The 12,980-nt window shown below is 48.3% G+C and overlaps 1 protein-coding gene across 2 annotated transcripts in view; it reads right to left on the bottom strand.

Annotated features, from left to right (window-relative positions):
* GSS (glutathione synthetase) overlaps positions 1 to 12,980 on the bottom strand; it is a 33,217-nt gene that overhangs the window by 10,909 nt on the left and 9,328 nt on the right. For both annotated transcript variants that reach the window (XM_084776836.1, XM_084776837.1), the window contains 6 exons: positions 8,535 to 8,680; positions 5,308 to 5,383; positions 4,881 to 5,020; positions 4,079 to 4,195; positions 598 to 678; positions 427 to 504 (listed from right to left, as the gene is read on the bottom strand). In XM_084776836.1, coding sequence (XP_084632962.1) covers positions 427 to 504; positions 598 to 678; positions 4,079 to 4,195; positions 4,881 to 5,020; positions 5,308 to 5,383; positions 8,535 to 8,680 — 638 coding nt within the window. The remainder of the gene's footprint in view (positions 1 to 426; positions 505 to 597; positions 679 to 4,078; positions 4,196 to 4,880; positions 5,021 to 5,307; positions 5,384 to 8,534; positions 8,681 to 12,980) is intronic.

The raw sequence follows: 12,980 nt of genomic DNA, 5'->3' as shown, positions 1-12,980 counted from the left end.
GTCCATGGAGGAAATAGGCTTGGCTTAGAAGACAAAGCCAGGCTGCAGTCCAGACAGGGGCAACCAGATGGGTGAGAGTGAGCCTGCCTCCCTGCCCGCCCAGCCCAGCTGCTCAGGCCTGTTTTGACCAGCTACAAAGAGGGGCAAGAAAACTTTTCGAACTTCAAGGTTCTATATGGAAAAACTAAGGTTATCTTTAAGGATGACGTTCTTATCCAGAAAATCAACAGCTCTGATACATCCCTTTAGAAGCAGACAGAGCATGGCTAGGCATTTTCTAAAATTTCCTGGGAGGATGAGGTTTTTCAAAAATTCTGAGAAAAAGAAAACAAGCTATTGTGTTCCCCGAAGAAAAGTTCTTTAGTGATAGAAGGTTCAAGAGAAATTCTTTGTCCAGCTGTCTAGTGGCTCCTTGGGGATGCTTACATAAACAGCCTTCGGCTTTGGTCTAGAGAACCCCTTTCAGAGACATCTTCAAATCTTCGCCGGATTACGTGGATGTTCCTGGGAAAGAAGGTGAGAATCAGAGGTAGTGGCGCCGGGCTCTGACTGGCCCTCCCGCCTGGAGCCACACTGAAGGTCTCTGCCCTTCCTTACCTGTCTAGCAGCTCATTCTCTATGGCACGCTGGTCAAATATGTTCCTTTCCTTCTCCTGAGCAATCAGCAGCACCACCGCACTGGAGAAAGAGCACACGTGAGCAGGGCTGCTGCAGCCTGTCCGTCCTGCCAGTCCCTTCAGAGTGAGATACAAGCGCAGCATCTCAGGTAGTCCTGATCATGCAGGCTGTCATCCCAGCGTTTGGGTTGGGGGGGTGGCGAGAAGATCGTGATTTTGAGGGCAGTCTGGGCTACAGAAAGGAGGGACTGAGGAGATGGCTCAGTCAGTAAAGTACTTGCCATGCAAGCATAAGGACCTGAATTCAAGCTCCAGAACCCACATTAAAAACAAAAACAAAACAAAACAAAAAAAGCCAGCTATGGTGACATGTCTGGGACAGCCGAGACAGGAACATCCTTGGGGGGCTTGCTGGCAAGCCGGTCTAGCCAAGTTGGTGAGCTCCAAGTTCAAAGAGAAACTCTATCTCAAAAACAAGATGAAAAGAGAATGAAGAAGACATTGGCCTGGCCTCCATATGCATGTACACACAAGACAGACAGACAGACAGACAGAGACAAGAATATAGATTGTCTGCAAGAACAGATGCTGCTTCAAATTAAGACTGCCTGAGCCTTGAAAAAAGAAATCTTGGCCAACGGCATCTCTGTTCTCTAATGCTAGATGAAATGTTGTAATGCTGTCACATTTCTGTACAACTTAAAATTTATATTTAAAACCATCTAACACTGCCCACTTTTTTTTTTACCCTAGTAGATAACTTGGGCCATGTATGATGGCCCCACCCACTCTTGATCCCAGGACTCTATACATGAGACGCTATCTTAAACAACAGAAAACCTAATACAGTCATTCAAAAATCTGTCTGGAGAGTAGGCACGGAGGAATGTTTTGTAAGTCAGCAACAGTGCTGGGGTCAGGCACTAATGACTCCGTGATCAGTCTGTAAAGGACATGATCCAAGAGAGGAGTTCTTACATGAAAAAAAAAAACAAAAGAGCTGAATGGAACTCCACAGGGGCAACTACAAACAAGGCATCGTCTCTCGGGACCTCAGCAGCTCTGTGCTGTCCACGGGGCCACATGTGATTTCATGTACTAATGGGATCACTAAGGGTTGCTGGGACTCTTCCTTGCTGTTTATCCACAAGTTTCTTAAAGAAGCAGGGGCTTGAACACCCAGGAAAAAGCTCACACCAGTTAGGATATGCTCAGTGTTAAACAGAGGCCCCTTCCTCCCTCCCCAACCAGAGTTATCAGGCCAACGTTTTAGTGCCAAACTGCCTTTCTGCTACAGCTGCTGGTCTGTGCCTGTGGCCTCTTGTAAGACATATAGAAGTCCAGGCTTTGGCTTCCTATGCTAAGTATGCATACTCACCTCCTGTACTGGCCTCTTATTTATCTCTGCCTTTCCAACCTTTGCTAAATTGTGTTCACCTGACTTCTTTCTACTTGGCTGAAAGCTCTCCCAGCCTGCCAGTCAAGAGGGCAGATATGATGCTTAAACTGAAAACTGACTTTAAGCTGGGCCTTCAAAACAAAGCGGAAGTGGTTTCTCACAAGCCATCTTGCCCACCAAAGGCCTTGCTCTTCCTTTTGTACCTGAGCCACTCTGCTCACTGGTAGGTGTTGAAGGGGAGTTGGGGGAGGGGAGTGGGGCGAGGTTGGCACCCGGCCCAGGATGGCTCACCTCCAAGAGGAAGCAAAGAAGGAAGCCCAGAGGCTGGAGGTTAAATTGGAATTGCAAACTGGCTAATTAAGTCGTCAGCCTTTCCACCTGCCAGGCACCGGGAGGCAGACGCAGGAAACGCACTCTACCTCTGCTGCCTTCAGTTCTGAGAAGTCTGGACTGTGTAGGACTCAGAAAGTTGTCACTTGAGGAAGCTGAACCGGAAATAGCCTGCTGGCTGGGAGAGAGGACCCAACCATCTTAGTCCTGGCTCTGCCAGTGACTTGTGTGGTGTCCTTGAACATGTCAGTCAACTTCGTTCCCTGAGCCTTACTTGACTCATCTAGGAAACAGAAGTGTTAATCAGATCACATGTCCCAATCTTTTAGTATCAATAGTCACCCTTATTTTCCTCATTCTAACTACAGGCCCTGTCTTACTGTTGTTAAAGATTTATTTTTATTTACGCCTGCATTGTTTTGTGGTTCTATGCCTTCTGCCTCTTGAGTATTGAGATTAAAGGTACATATCACCAGGCCCAGCTCAAAGGAAAAAAAAGTATCTCAGAGAAAAGACCTGCTAGGGTCAGATGCTTGCTCAGCAGTAGAGCCTTACTCATCCCCACAGTGGGAAAAGCCAGTACCTGCTCAGGGCCCACAGAGCCCTCACCCACCAAAGCCGAACCCTGGGCACAAGTGTTTTTCTCCCCACGTTGCTCTTGGCCTGGCAGGAGGTGGTGTTTTTCACTGGCAGCTCTCAGGTGACCCATCTCATGACCTCACTTGCTTAAAATGGAACCAGGCGGAGGATTGTACAAACATTCTGTTTGTCCCACTTGTAAATACCCAGAATCTGAGGCTTCTTGGAACTTAGTGTGGCTTAGCAAGCCCAGAAAGGCTCACTTGGAAGCAACGATCTCACTGCATCTACAGGTTCTAGGAGCAGAACACTGAGTTCTACTGCCTGCTCACCATCCGGCTGCGCGCAGGGCACGGGGCCTCTCTGAACCTCAGTGTCTTGATGTGTGAAACAGGGAGAGGACCAGCGCTGCCTCAGGGCGCACGTGTTCTGACACCCTGCATGGAGCCCACTCACGCAGGTGGCGCCGAGTGCTCACTGGGCACAACTCAGTTCCCCAGCACGGCTGCTAGCAGCGGCCTCTCAACCACGGAAAGTCACTTACCTAGCATCTTCACACGCCTGGAACATGGTTGAGAAACAGGAAGAAAGCAAAGAAAACACTTCTAAGCAGTGAACATGGACACCATAAAATTCCCAGATCAAAACTGACCTCAGCAAAGAGGCCCTCGCACTCTTTACACACAATCAGAACAGGTAAGATCCCCGGTTTCCCCCAAAACCACAGCAACTTGGGAGGCAAGGGGACAGAGGCAGAGGAGTCCTATTTTGAGCACACTGACAGCAGCAAAATGTAAGAGTTGTTGTTTAAGAAGCCAACGAGGTACATTACAGAGAAAATGGGTAGAAACTTAAAGCCAGCAGCACAGGCGCTTCCTAACTCTAGGTGGCACCAGTGAATTTCACTCAGCAAGATGCCCTCACTGCCCATCATGACTGCCATGCAACAAGGAAACAGGAAGTGACAGTCAGCATCTCTTATTTTAGAAGGAAACCCAAAACTCCACTAAAACGTCTTTGGCACTTAAAGGTGTAAGTTTCCATTCCTAGAAACACCCTTCATTCCCTAAAGATGGCTAGCAAAGGAGAGGCGCCACACCCATGACTGCTGACACCGAAGCAGGACACTACTGTCACCTTTCCACATCCTTACTTAGCTGAGCCATAGAGCTCCCAGGCTTTGGCGATCCCCAGGGCCAGTCCCTTGCTGGGGTTATTGGAGAGGACCTTGGCAGCTTCTTTCGTCTTATTCAGGACATTGAGAACATGTCTGTTGGGAGAGAGAGAGTGCTGCTTAGTAACTAGATGGACCAGAATACCCTTCTGCCCGAGACCTTACAGATACATATAGGAACATTCCTCTGAGACCCAGTCAAGTACTAAAAGCTCCTTACTACCATCCTGGAGGATCCACTACAGCTGGAATATCCTGAGTCCTCACCTACATGGATTCCCAGAGGAGTCCTGAGGCGGCCACTTCACCCTAAGTCAGTTTCTAAGGGAGCAGGAGCCCCTTACCTTGGGTCCGCAGGGGCCATATGGAATCCTGCTACAGACAGTTGTATGGAGTCATTGTGACCCTGATGGCCCAGCCCTCAGATGGAGGCTTCTGAACCCCCTGTGCTTTGGATGCAGAACTGCTTTCAGGCATCAGATATGTCAGGACCTTCCTATCAGAGGCTCCGCAAAGGCATCGTTCTCTGTGCCCGGGGTGTTATTTTGTACAGGGGCAGGACTAATATGGTATGAGGTCTCTTCTTTCTCTGACATATAAAAGATCTGATTTCAAGCAGTAAACTTGAACTTGCTATGGGGAAAAGACGAAGGTGTGGGGAACCCACAACTCAGGTCTCAGGGAGGCAAAGTCACAGTAGGAGGCTCCTGGCTTAGCCAGTGACTACTGATCCACTGAGTTCATGCCCACAAATGTGCTCCACACTGCCCTAGGAACCCACCGGTGCACAGCTGGAGTCCGGGAGGCCAGGCCCCCAAAGCTGGCAGAGATAGTGTTGATTTCGATCTGTTTCAGGGCTTTGGAGCCATCTGCGCTGCACTGGAACATGTAATCTGAGCGATTCAGACCCAGGAACACAGTCTGTGGAGAAAACTGAAATCTGAGGAAACTGACACTGGCCCAGGTGCTGACTCCGGATGTCTAGCCACACTGCACTCTGCAGCGCTAAGGAGGACCGTGTAATATTCCCAAACACAGAAGGAGCCTTCAGTCATCCCAGGACTGGGCTCTGATGTGTGCGGGCCCACCAGAGACCAGTGAGAGGTTGATTCTTATGAGATCAAGACTGAGGTTGATTCTTCTAGTAAAAACAAAACATCAGCGATAAAAGAGACAAGCTCCAGACAAAGGAGGGACTAGGTGCTTACCTGGGCAATGCCCTCTTTCAGGACTTGCTTGTAGATATCAAAGAGACGGGCCGTATAGTCATCCTTTTTGATGGTGCTAGAAGAACAAAGAAAACACTTCCAGGCTACAGGAGACCCTACAGGCCCAGGAGCCGCACCTCCACCCACTGACTCCTGAATACTTACTTCCTGGGCCTTCCATACCCATTCCAACCTAAGAGAAAATAGTGCCTAACAGTCTACCTAGAGCCAGACAGCCTGGGTTCAAATCCAAGCTTTGCCATCTGTTGTCAGGCAATCTCAGAGAATCCTATCACCACTCCGTCTAATTTGCTCAACTGAATAGGAAAATAACTGCTTATAAAATGGGCTTGTGGGGAAGAGTAAGTGATACTACGTTTTTTAAAAATTCAAACATATTGAGTTTGATGGCTTAGAAGTTTTCTGGCTGACCTAAAGTTAACTCAACCCTCCGTAACTTCCCCTGTACTCTGGGTACCTCCCCGTAAGTCTCCCTTCTCCTCCACGGCAGTCCTCCCCGGAAGTCTCCCTTCTCCTCCATGGCAGTCCTCCCCGTAAGTCTCCCTTCTCCTCCACGGCAGTCCTCCCCGGAAGTCTCCCTTCTCCTCCACAGCAGTCCTCCCCGGAAGTCTGCCTTCTCCTCCACGGTAGTCCTCCCCGGAAGTCTCCCTTCTCCTCCATGGCAGTCCTCCCCGGAAGTCTCCCTTCTCCTCCATGGCAGTCCTCCCCGGAAGTCCCCCTTCTCCTCCACGGTAGTCCTCCCCGGAAGTCTCCCTTCTCCTCCATGGCAGTCCTCCCCGGAAGTCTGCCTTCTCCTCCACGGTAGTCCTCCCCGGAAGTCTCCCTTCTCCTCCATGGCAGTCCTCCCCGGAAGTCTCCCTTCTCCTCCACGGCAGTCCTCCCCGGAAGTCTCCCTTCTCCTCCACAGCAGTCCTCTCCGGAAGTCCCCCTTCTCCTCCATGGCAGTCCTCCCCGGAAGTCCCCCTTCTCCTCCATGGCAGGCCGCAGCAGGGTAGTTGGTTGTTCGCCTGCAGGTTTTTCAAGCCCAAGGTACACAGCCTGGTTTACTGCACAGGCTAATCCTCATGTAATACCGTTTCCTCAGAGAATACCGGTCAGGGCCCCTTTCTAGGAGCTCTCACAGCCCTATCTCCTTTACAGAGCCGGACTAGGGATGCAATTTCACTTTATTATGTGACAACTAATGTCATCTCTCCTGTTTGGCTAGAGACTGCGTGAAGGTGGGCTAGATCTGATTGGGGTCATCACCTCAGCCCAGTGTGCCGCCCTGGCAGGTGCCATGTGCTAAGGGCTCGTCCGGCATGTTTTTCTGGAGCCGTAGGAAGGAGCACAGCAAGGAGGAGTCTGTAAGTCATTAACACCGCGGAGCACAGCAAGGAGGAGTCCGTAAGTCATTAACACCACATTTGATGCTTCTCAAGATTCAGGGCAAACGCTGTGCCTCAGCCCACGCCAGGCCTATCGGCATATCTGGTTACCAGAGGTGTGTGGCGGAGCAGTGTGGGGTAGGCAAGGAGCTTGCCTGCAGCCTCTCTGCTCTTAGCCAGCCCTCTCTGGAGGCTGAGGGCTTTTACTGGGGCCTTTCTTAGTCCACGGTGAGAAGAATTCCTAGCTGGGCTTTAGCCTCTAAGAAAAGGACACGTTTGCTCTTTTCGGAAGAGTTGACTTTTTCAACTCCAGGTTCTAGATTGTTGTTTACCCTTAGGAGTTAGCCATGATGATGCTGGGACTGGGGGTGTTGTGGTGTGTGTGTGTGTGTGTGTGTGTGTGTGTGTGTATGAATGTATGTGTATGTATGTGTGTGTGTATGTATATGTGTATGTACGTATGCAAGTATGTATAGAAAGAGACAAGAAAGGGTTTTGGAGCAGGTCTCTCATATCATCACTGCCGAGTGTTAAGTGGCCTAACCAAGCTGCATGTCATGAACATAAAGCAAGCCCATGCCGAGGAAGAAGTGGCAGCAGCAGTCGGCATTCCACTGGATTGTTGGTCCCAGGTAAACGGCTTCCAAACTTCTATCATTATTATTCCTTTCCACCAAGGAGCACAGCCGAAAAAGATCTGGTCCCTAGTAAAGTAGTTTTCCATTGAAAACTTAAATATAGATACAAAATTATACACATGCAGTACGTGTATAACATACTTATATATACATTTGCTTCTAAAGTAAGCAATTTATATATACTTAATTCCAAAATTAACTAAGGAATTTTGCTTGCTTCAGGACCTGAGGGGGGAAGAAAAAGCTCTACCAAGAAGGAGTGGCTATCTGTGGTGAGCTAGTCAGGGATGTTTACTTGTAGCTTGGTATGGTTCAGTCTGCATCGGGTTCTACCCAAATATATGAGGCCTAAGTGACAAAAAAAGTTCATTTTAAAAAAATTAAACACACCCTTCTTTTGTTGTTGCTTTTTGTTTGTTTTTACAAGACAGGGTTTCTCTGTGTAGCCTTGCTGTCCTGGACTCACTTTGTAGACCAGGCTGGCCTCGAACTCACATCGAGCCACCTGCCTCTGCCTCCCAAGTGCTGAGATTAAAGGCGTGCGCCACCACGCCCGGCTTAAACACACACTTCTAATGGCCTTTCCACCCTCTGTTTTCTCCCAAAGCTTGGCCATTTCCCATAATTCTTAACGGAGACCTTTTAAAAAACTTGCTTATTTGTATTTTATGTGTATGAATGTTTTGCCCACATGTATGTAAATATACTTCATGAACTACCTGGTGCCCAAGGAGGCCAGAAGGGTGCTGGATCCCGAGAACTAAACGTATGGAAGGCTGTGAGCCACCGTTGTGGGTACTGGGAACTAAAAACCCTGGTCCTCTGCTGCAGCAGCCAGTGCTCTTAACCCCTGAGCCATCTCCCCAGCCCTCCCTCTGGATTTTTGAATTGAAAAGTGGAGTGGGGGGGGGGGCTCGCTGATCATAGAATTACAGCAACCTTAGATCTCAGCCAACCTCATTTTTCAGAAACTGAGGCTCGGAGAAGGAGAAGGACTCTCCTTTCCCCTGTCACACAAAAGTCAGTAGAGCTGGGGTTAGAAGACAGCACGCCTCATTCCCTTTCTACATTTCATTTCCTCTGGGGGGTACCTGCTCCCCACTCCACCAAGTTAACTAACACAGCAACAACTCAAAGCTCCCCAGTCCTCCCACCCCACGCTTTTAGCCCCCCTGGCCCCCGAGGCCTCAGCTCTCAATACCTGGACAGAGTTTGCTCCAGGAAGGCTGGGTTCTGGCTGACGGCGTCCACCAGCATGTTGAAGTCCATCTGCACAGCATAGGCCTGCTCCAGCAGGGCACTGGGGACCAGCGAGGGGAAGAGCGTGAGCGGGGCGTAGGTCACCACCTGATGAAGGAGAGAGAGTGGGACAGAGGCAGAGCGGCTGTGAGGGGCTTGTCTCTGTGCAAAGGTGGGCACACACTTGTAGGGAAGCAGCTACCTCAAGAAGGGATGAGATGAGAAAGGCTGCAGCGACAGCTCTCGGGTTCTGTGACAGTGCTACAGAATTTTCTTTACATAAGAGGCAAACAACACAATAAAATCTCCCACAAGAACTATTAGGTGCTTACTTCACGCCGATCACTGTGCTGAACACTTAGATGGGCTCATCACTTAACTCTGTGAGAAAGGTGCTACTGTTAATCCATACTCAGCACAGAAAGGACCTGAGATAAAAGTTAAATAATGGGTCTAAAATAGATCCAGCTGCTGGCGCTTGGATTTGAATCAGGGGCGCACACCCCAGGCCCCTTGCCTCCTAGCTAGGGTAGAGGGAAACGCCTGCTGGTGGGACGGAAGTGAATTGTGCCTCCCTGAGTAGAAGAAGCCAGTAGTGCCATGGCCTTGTCCTGGTGCTGGAGGTAGTGACACAGGTTAGCAGGCTGGCATCTCATTGCACTCTGGGTTCTTTGACATAGTCATCAAGTCAAAATATCACTTAGGACAGTTAATCTAAAAGGGAGAGATGACTTCTGAGATTTCCAACAACAAACAAACTGGGACTTGGGAAATAATAAATAGATTCTGTTACTTGAATTACTTACCCTCTGAGTTAATATCAGTTTACCATTATGTTAGAATGGATTTATGGTGCTAGAACTTTCTCCTTTTTTCCTTTCCTTTTCTTTTTCTTCTTTCTTTTTTTTAAAAATTTTTTTATTTTTTGAGTCAGGGTTTTTTTGTATATGTAACTCTGGTCATCCTGGAACTACTCAGTAGACTAGGCTGGCCCCGAGCTAGAGATCTGCCTGCCTCTGCCTCTGAGCACCGGGATTAGAGGCATGTGCCACCACCGCCTAGCTTAGAACTTTCATTATATATTTATTTTAAAAAGTATTATCTTGAACTAGGTAATACAAACAATACACACTTCAAAAGAGCTCTAAATAGCTAGGTGTGGTAGGGCATGCCCTTAGTCCCAGCACTCGGGAGGCAGAGGCAGGCGTGTATCTCTGTGATTTCAAGGCCAGCCTGATCTACATAGTGAGATCCAGTAGAGTCAGGGCTATGTAGAGAGACCACGTCTCAAATAAATAAGTAACAAAAGAGCTAAGGTATATAGTGAGAAGTGTGTCTCTATCCCCCTCTGGCCTGACTCACCTACTCCTTTTCCCAAGAGAAATGGTATATTTGTGTCTCATATTTTTATGCTGATATACATGTTTACAAATAGTTCATCTCCTTTTTACACATACATAAAGATACTGTCTCAAGAAGCCAGGAGCAGGATCACTGTGGATCCTGTAAAGGGTGATCTAGCACCTAAAGTGCATGGCTCTAAAGCTCAGAGAACTGCCTCTCTCAAGTCCTATCCAATCCAAAAATTTCCCAGAGTTTTTCTGCCAAGACTTTGCTCTTTCCTAACCCAGAGCTCATTATGCCCACTTGCATTTAGGACAAAGAGCACATAGCTGTCCTCTGCTGTCCACAGGCCAAAGGCTGGCACACAGTTGCTCACTTTTTAGAGAAAACAACAGCTTGAGCCTCTTTTTTAAGCAAAGTACATTATTATTTATTTGTGTGTGTGTGTGTGTGTGTGTGTGTGTGTGTGTGTGTGTGTGTGTGTTCCTCCTATGGCATGCATATGTCAAAGGACAATTTCTGGGAATTGAGTCTTTGCTTCTACCGCGAGGTTATGGAGTCAACCTCAGGTCCTAATGTTTAGTGGCAAGCGCCTTTCCCTACTGAGCCATCTAGTGGCCCAGTCTTGAACTTCTACTCACCCTGATTTCCACTTTGCAAGTGCTGGGACTATAGGCGTGTGCACAACACCCTCCCAGTGTGATCTGTATAGATAAGATAATTGTTGTTGTTTATATTTATCACATTACTTGCATGTGTGTGTGGTGTATATACTTGTTAGGGTATCTTTTCCTCCACTGATCTTCACGGTTTTGTTTTGTTTTTTTTTTTGAGACAGGGTCTCTCACTAAGTCTGAAACTCATAGATTTGACAGGCCTGGCTAGCCAGTGAGTGTCAGAGGCCTGCCTGCCTCCCAGCCCTGGGGCTCCAGGCGCCTACTACTGTGCCAGGTGTGCACTCCGGCATCTGAACCCAGGTTCTCCTGCTTACACAACGGCTACTTCACAAAATGGCCCGTCTCCCACACCCCTACTGTTTTAATGTTGCCTCTGACTTTTTTTTTTTTAATGGTAGTATGGGGCTGGAGAGATGGCTGGGTGGTCAAGGGCTCCTGTTGCTCGGTCAGAGCACCTCCGTTCACGGCAGCCCACAACCACCCGTAACTCCAGTGCCAGGGGACCTGACGCCCCTTCTGTCCCCTGTAGGTACTGAACATACATACACCTGGGCACACACATGAACACATAAAACAAAATTAAATATGTTAAACAAAAAATGCTGATAATTCTTTTTTGAAAAATAAAGGAGGAAGACAACACTATGATTTCTTTATTTTTATTTGTGTGTGTGTGTGTGTGTGAGGGTGTCAGATTCCCTAAAGTTACAGACAGTTGTGAGCTGCCATGTGGGTGCTGGGAATTGAACCCGGGTCCTCTGGAAGAGCAGCCAGTGCTCTTAACCACTAACAAGGCCAACTCTCCAGGCCCACTAACAAAAGAATGTAATGATGGCGTGCCTCTGAGGGGACAGTGGCTGGAAGAAGGAGCCTTACTCGACACTGAATGTGCTTTTGAACAGTGCACCTAGCTCATGTGTTACCTATTAAAAAACAGCTCACTCCCTAACGCTGCAGGTGCCAAATCTTCGGCCCGTATGTGTCTGGTCTGCTATGATAGGGCACAGGGTGAAGGTCACAGTTCCCCCTCCTGAGCCTCAAAGGCCTCTTGGCTGTCCAACATCACCTGATTACACCCACTGGGGAGCCCTGCCTTTCAGCTGCATTCTTAGAACATCTGTGGCCCCTGGTACACTGCTACTTTGCCCCCACTTGTCTTTTTTTTTTTTTTTTTTTTTGAGACAGGGTTTCTCTGTGTAGCCTTCGCTGTCCTAGACTCGCTTTGTAGACCAGGCTGGCCTCGAACTCACAGGGATCCACCTGCCTCTGCCTCCCCAGTGCTGGGATTAAAGGCGTGCACCACCATGCCCGGCTCCCATTTGCCTTTTAAGCTCTAGTTTGACTACCATTCCCCATTTAACCTTTAATCAAAATGATTTGCTGCTTCTATCAGGTGTCCCACGAGAGACAGCAGTGAGGTGGAGATATGCGGCGCGTGGTCTCAGGGGCACTGAACCCTGCCCCTGCCAATGTTCCCACGGTTTCAGTGACCTCAGACAAGTTACTTCACTTCTGAGCTGTGGGTTTGGTTTTGTTTTGTTTTCTCATCTCTGTTGTGGTGAAGGTTAAATGAGTCAGCAATTCCAAGTGATTAGAATAACGCCTGACACACAATGAGTAGTCAATAAATGACAGCGAATGCTGCGCTGCACATCGCCTGCACCTCCTTGTCCAATGAATGACATTCTCCGACTAAACCCCATGCTCCAAAGGTGAGAGCCTCTGGCTGACTACCAAGTCAGCCATGTGAAGGCAGTCCTGGCAGAGAGCAGGGTATGGATTTGAACAAAATCAGACACAGACACACAGACAGACAGACAGACAAGACAGTTGTCTTTTTCTCTTGATTAGGACTCTCAATGAGGGGGCCAGGGAGATGGCTTAGTGGATAAAAATAAGACAAACAACAACCTTGGATTCAGTGCTGCACAGATGTGCCCATGTCACTCCCAGGCTGGCCAGCCGGGGATATGCAGAACATCATCAGAAAGGTAGAAGGTGAGAGCTGACTTCTAAAAGTTGTCCTTTGCCCTACACATGCATACTGTGGCACATGGGGGGCCTGCAATCACACATACATACATACATACACACATACATACAAACACACACAAACACATGCACATATACAAATAATAATACATACAGTTTTAAACAAAGAGGGAGCAAAATCACATCTAAAATCTCAGGATTTCAGAGCTGAAGCAGGAGCAGCCTGGGCTACAGGGTGAGACCTTATTGCAAACTACCCCCACGTCACCAAAGAAAGAAGTCTCACTGAGGACTGTGCTGTTTGTAGGTCCCATTACATCCGAGAAAGACTAAATATTAAGCCTTCTCATGATACCCATTATTAAAGGAAGAAATGAAAGCTTAAACATCCATCT

The sequence above is a fragment of the Acomys minous genome, assembly GCF_964271855.1.
Source record: "Acomys minous genome assembly, chromosome: 3".
Taxonomy (NCBI): domain Eukaryota; kingdom Metazoa; phylum Chordata; class Mammalia; order Rodentia; family Muridae; genus Acomys; species Acomys minous.
This window is presented reverse-complemented; position numbering and strand designations above follow the sequence as displayed.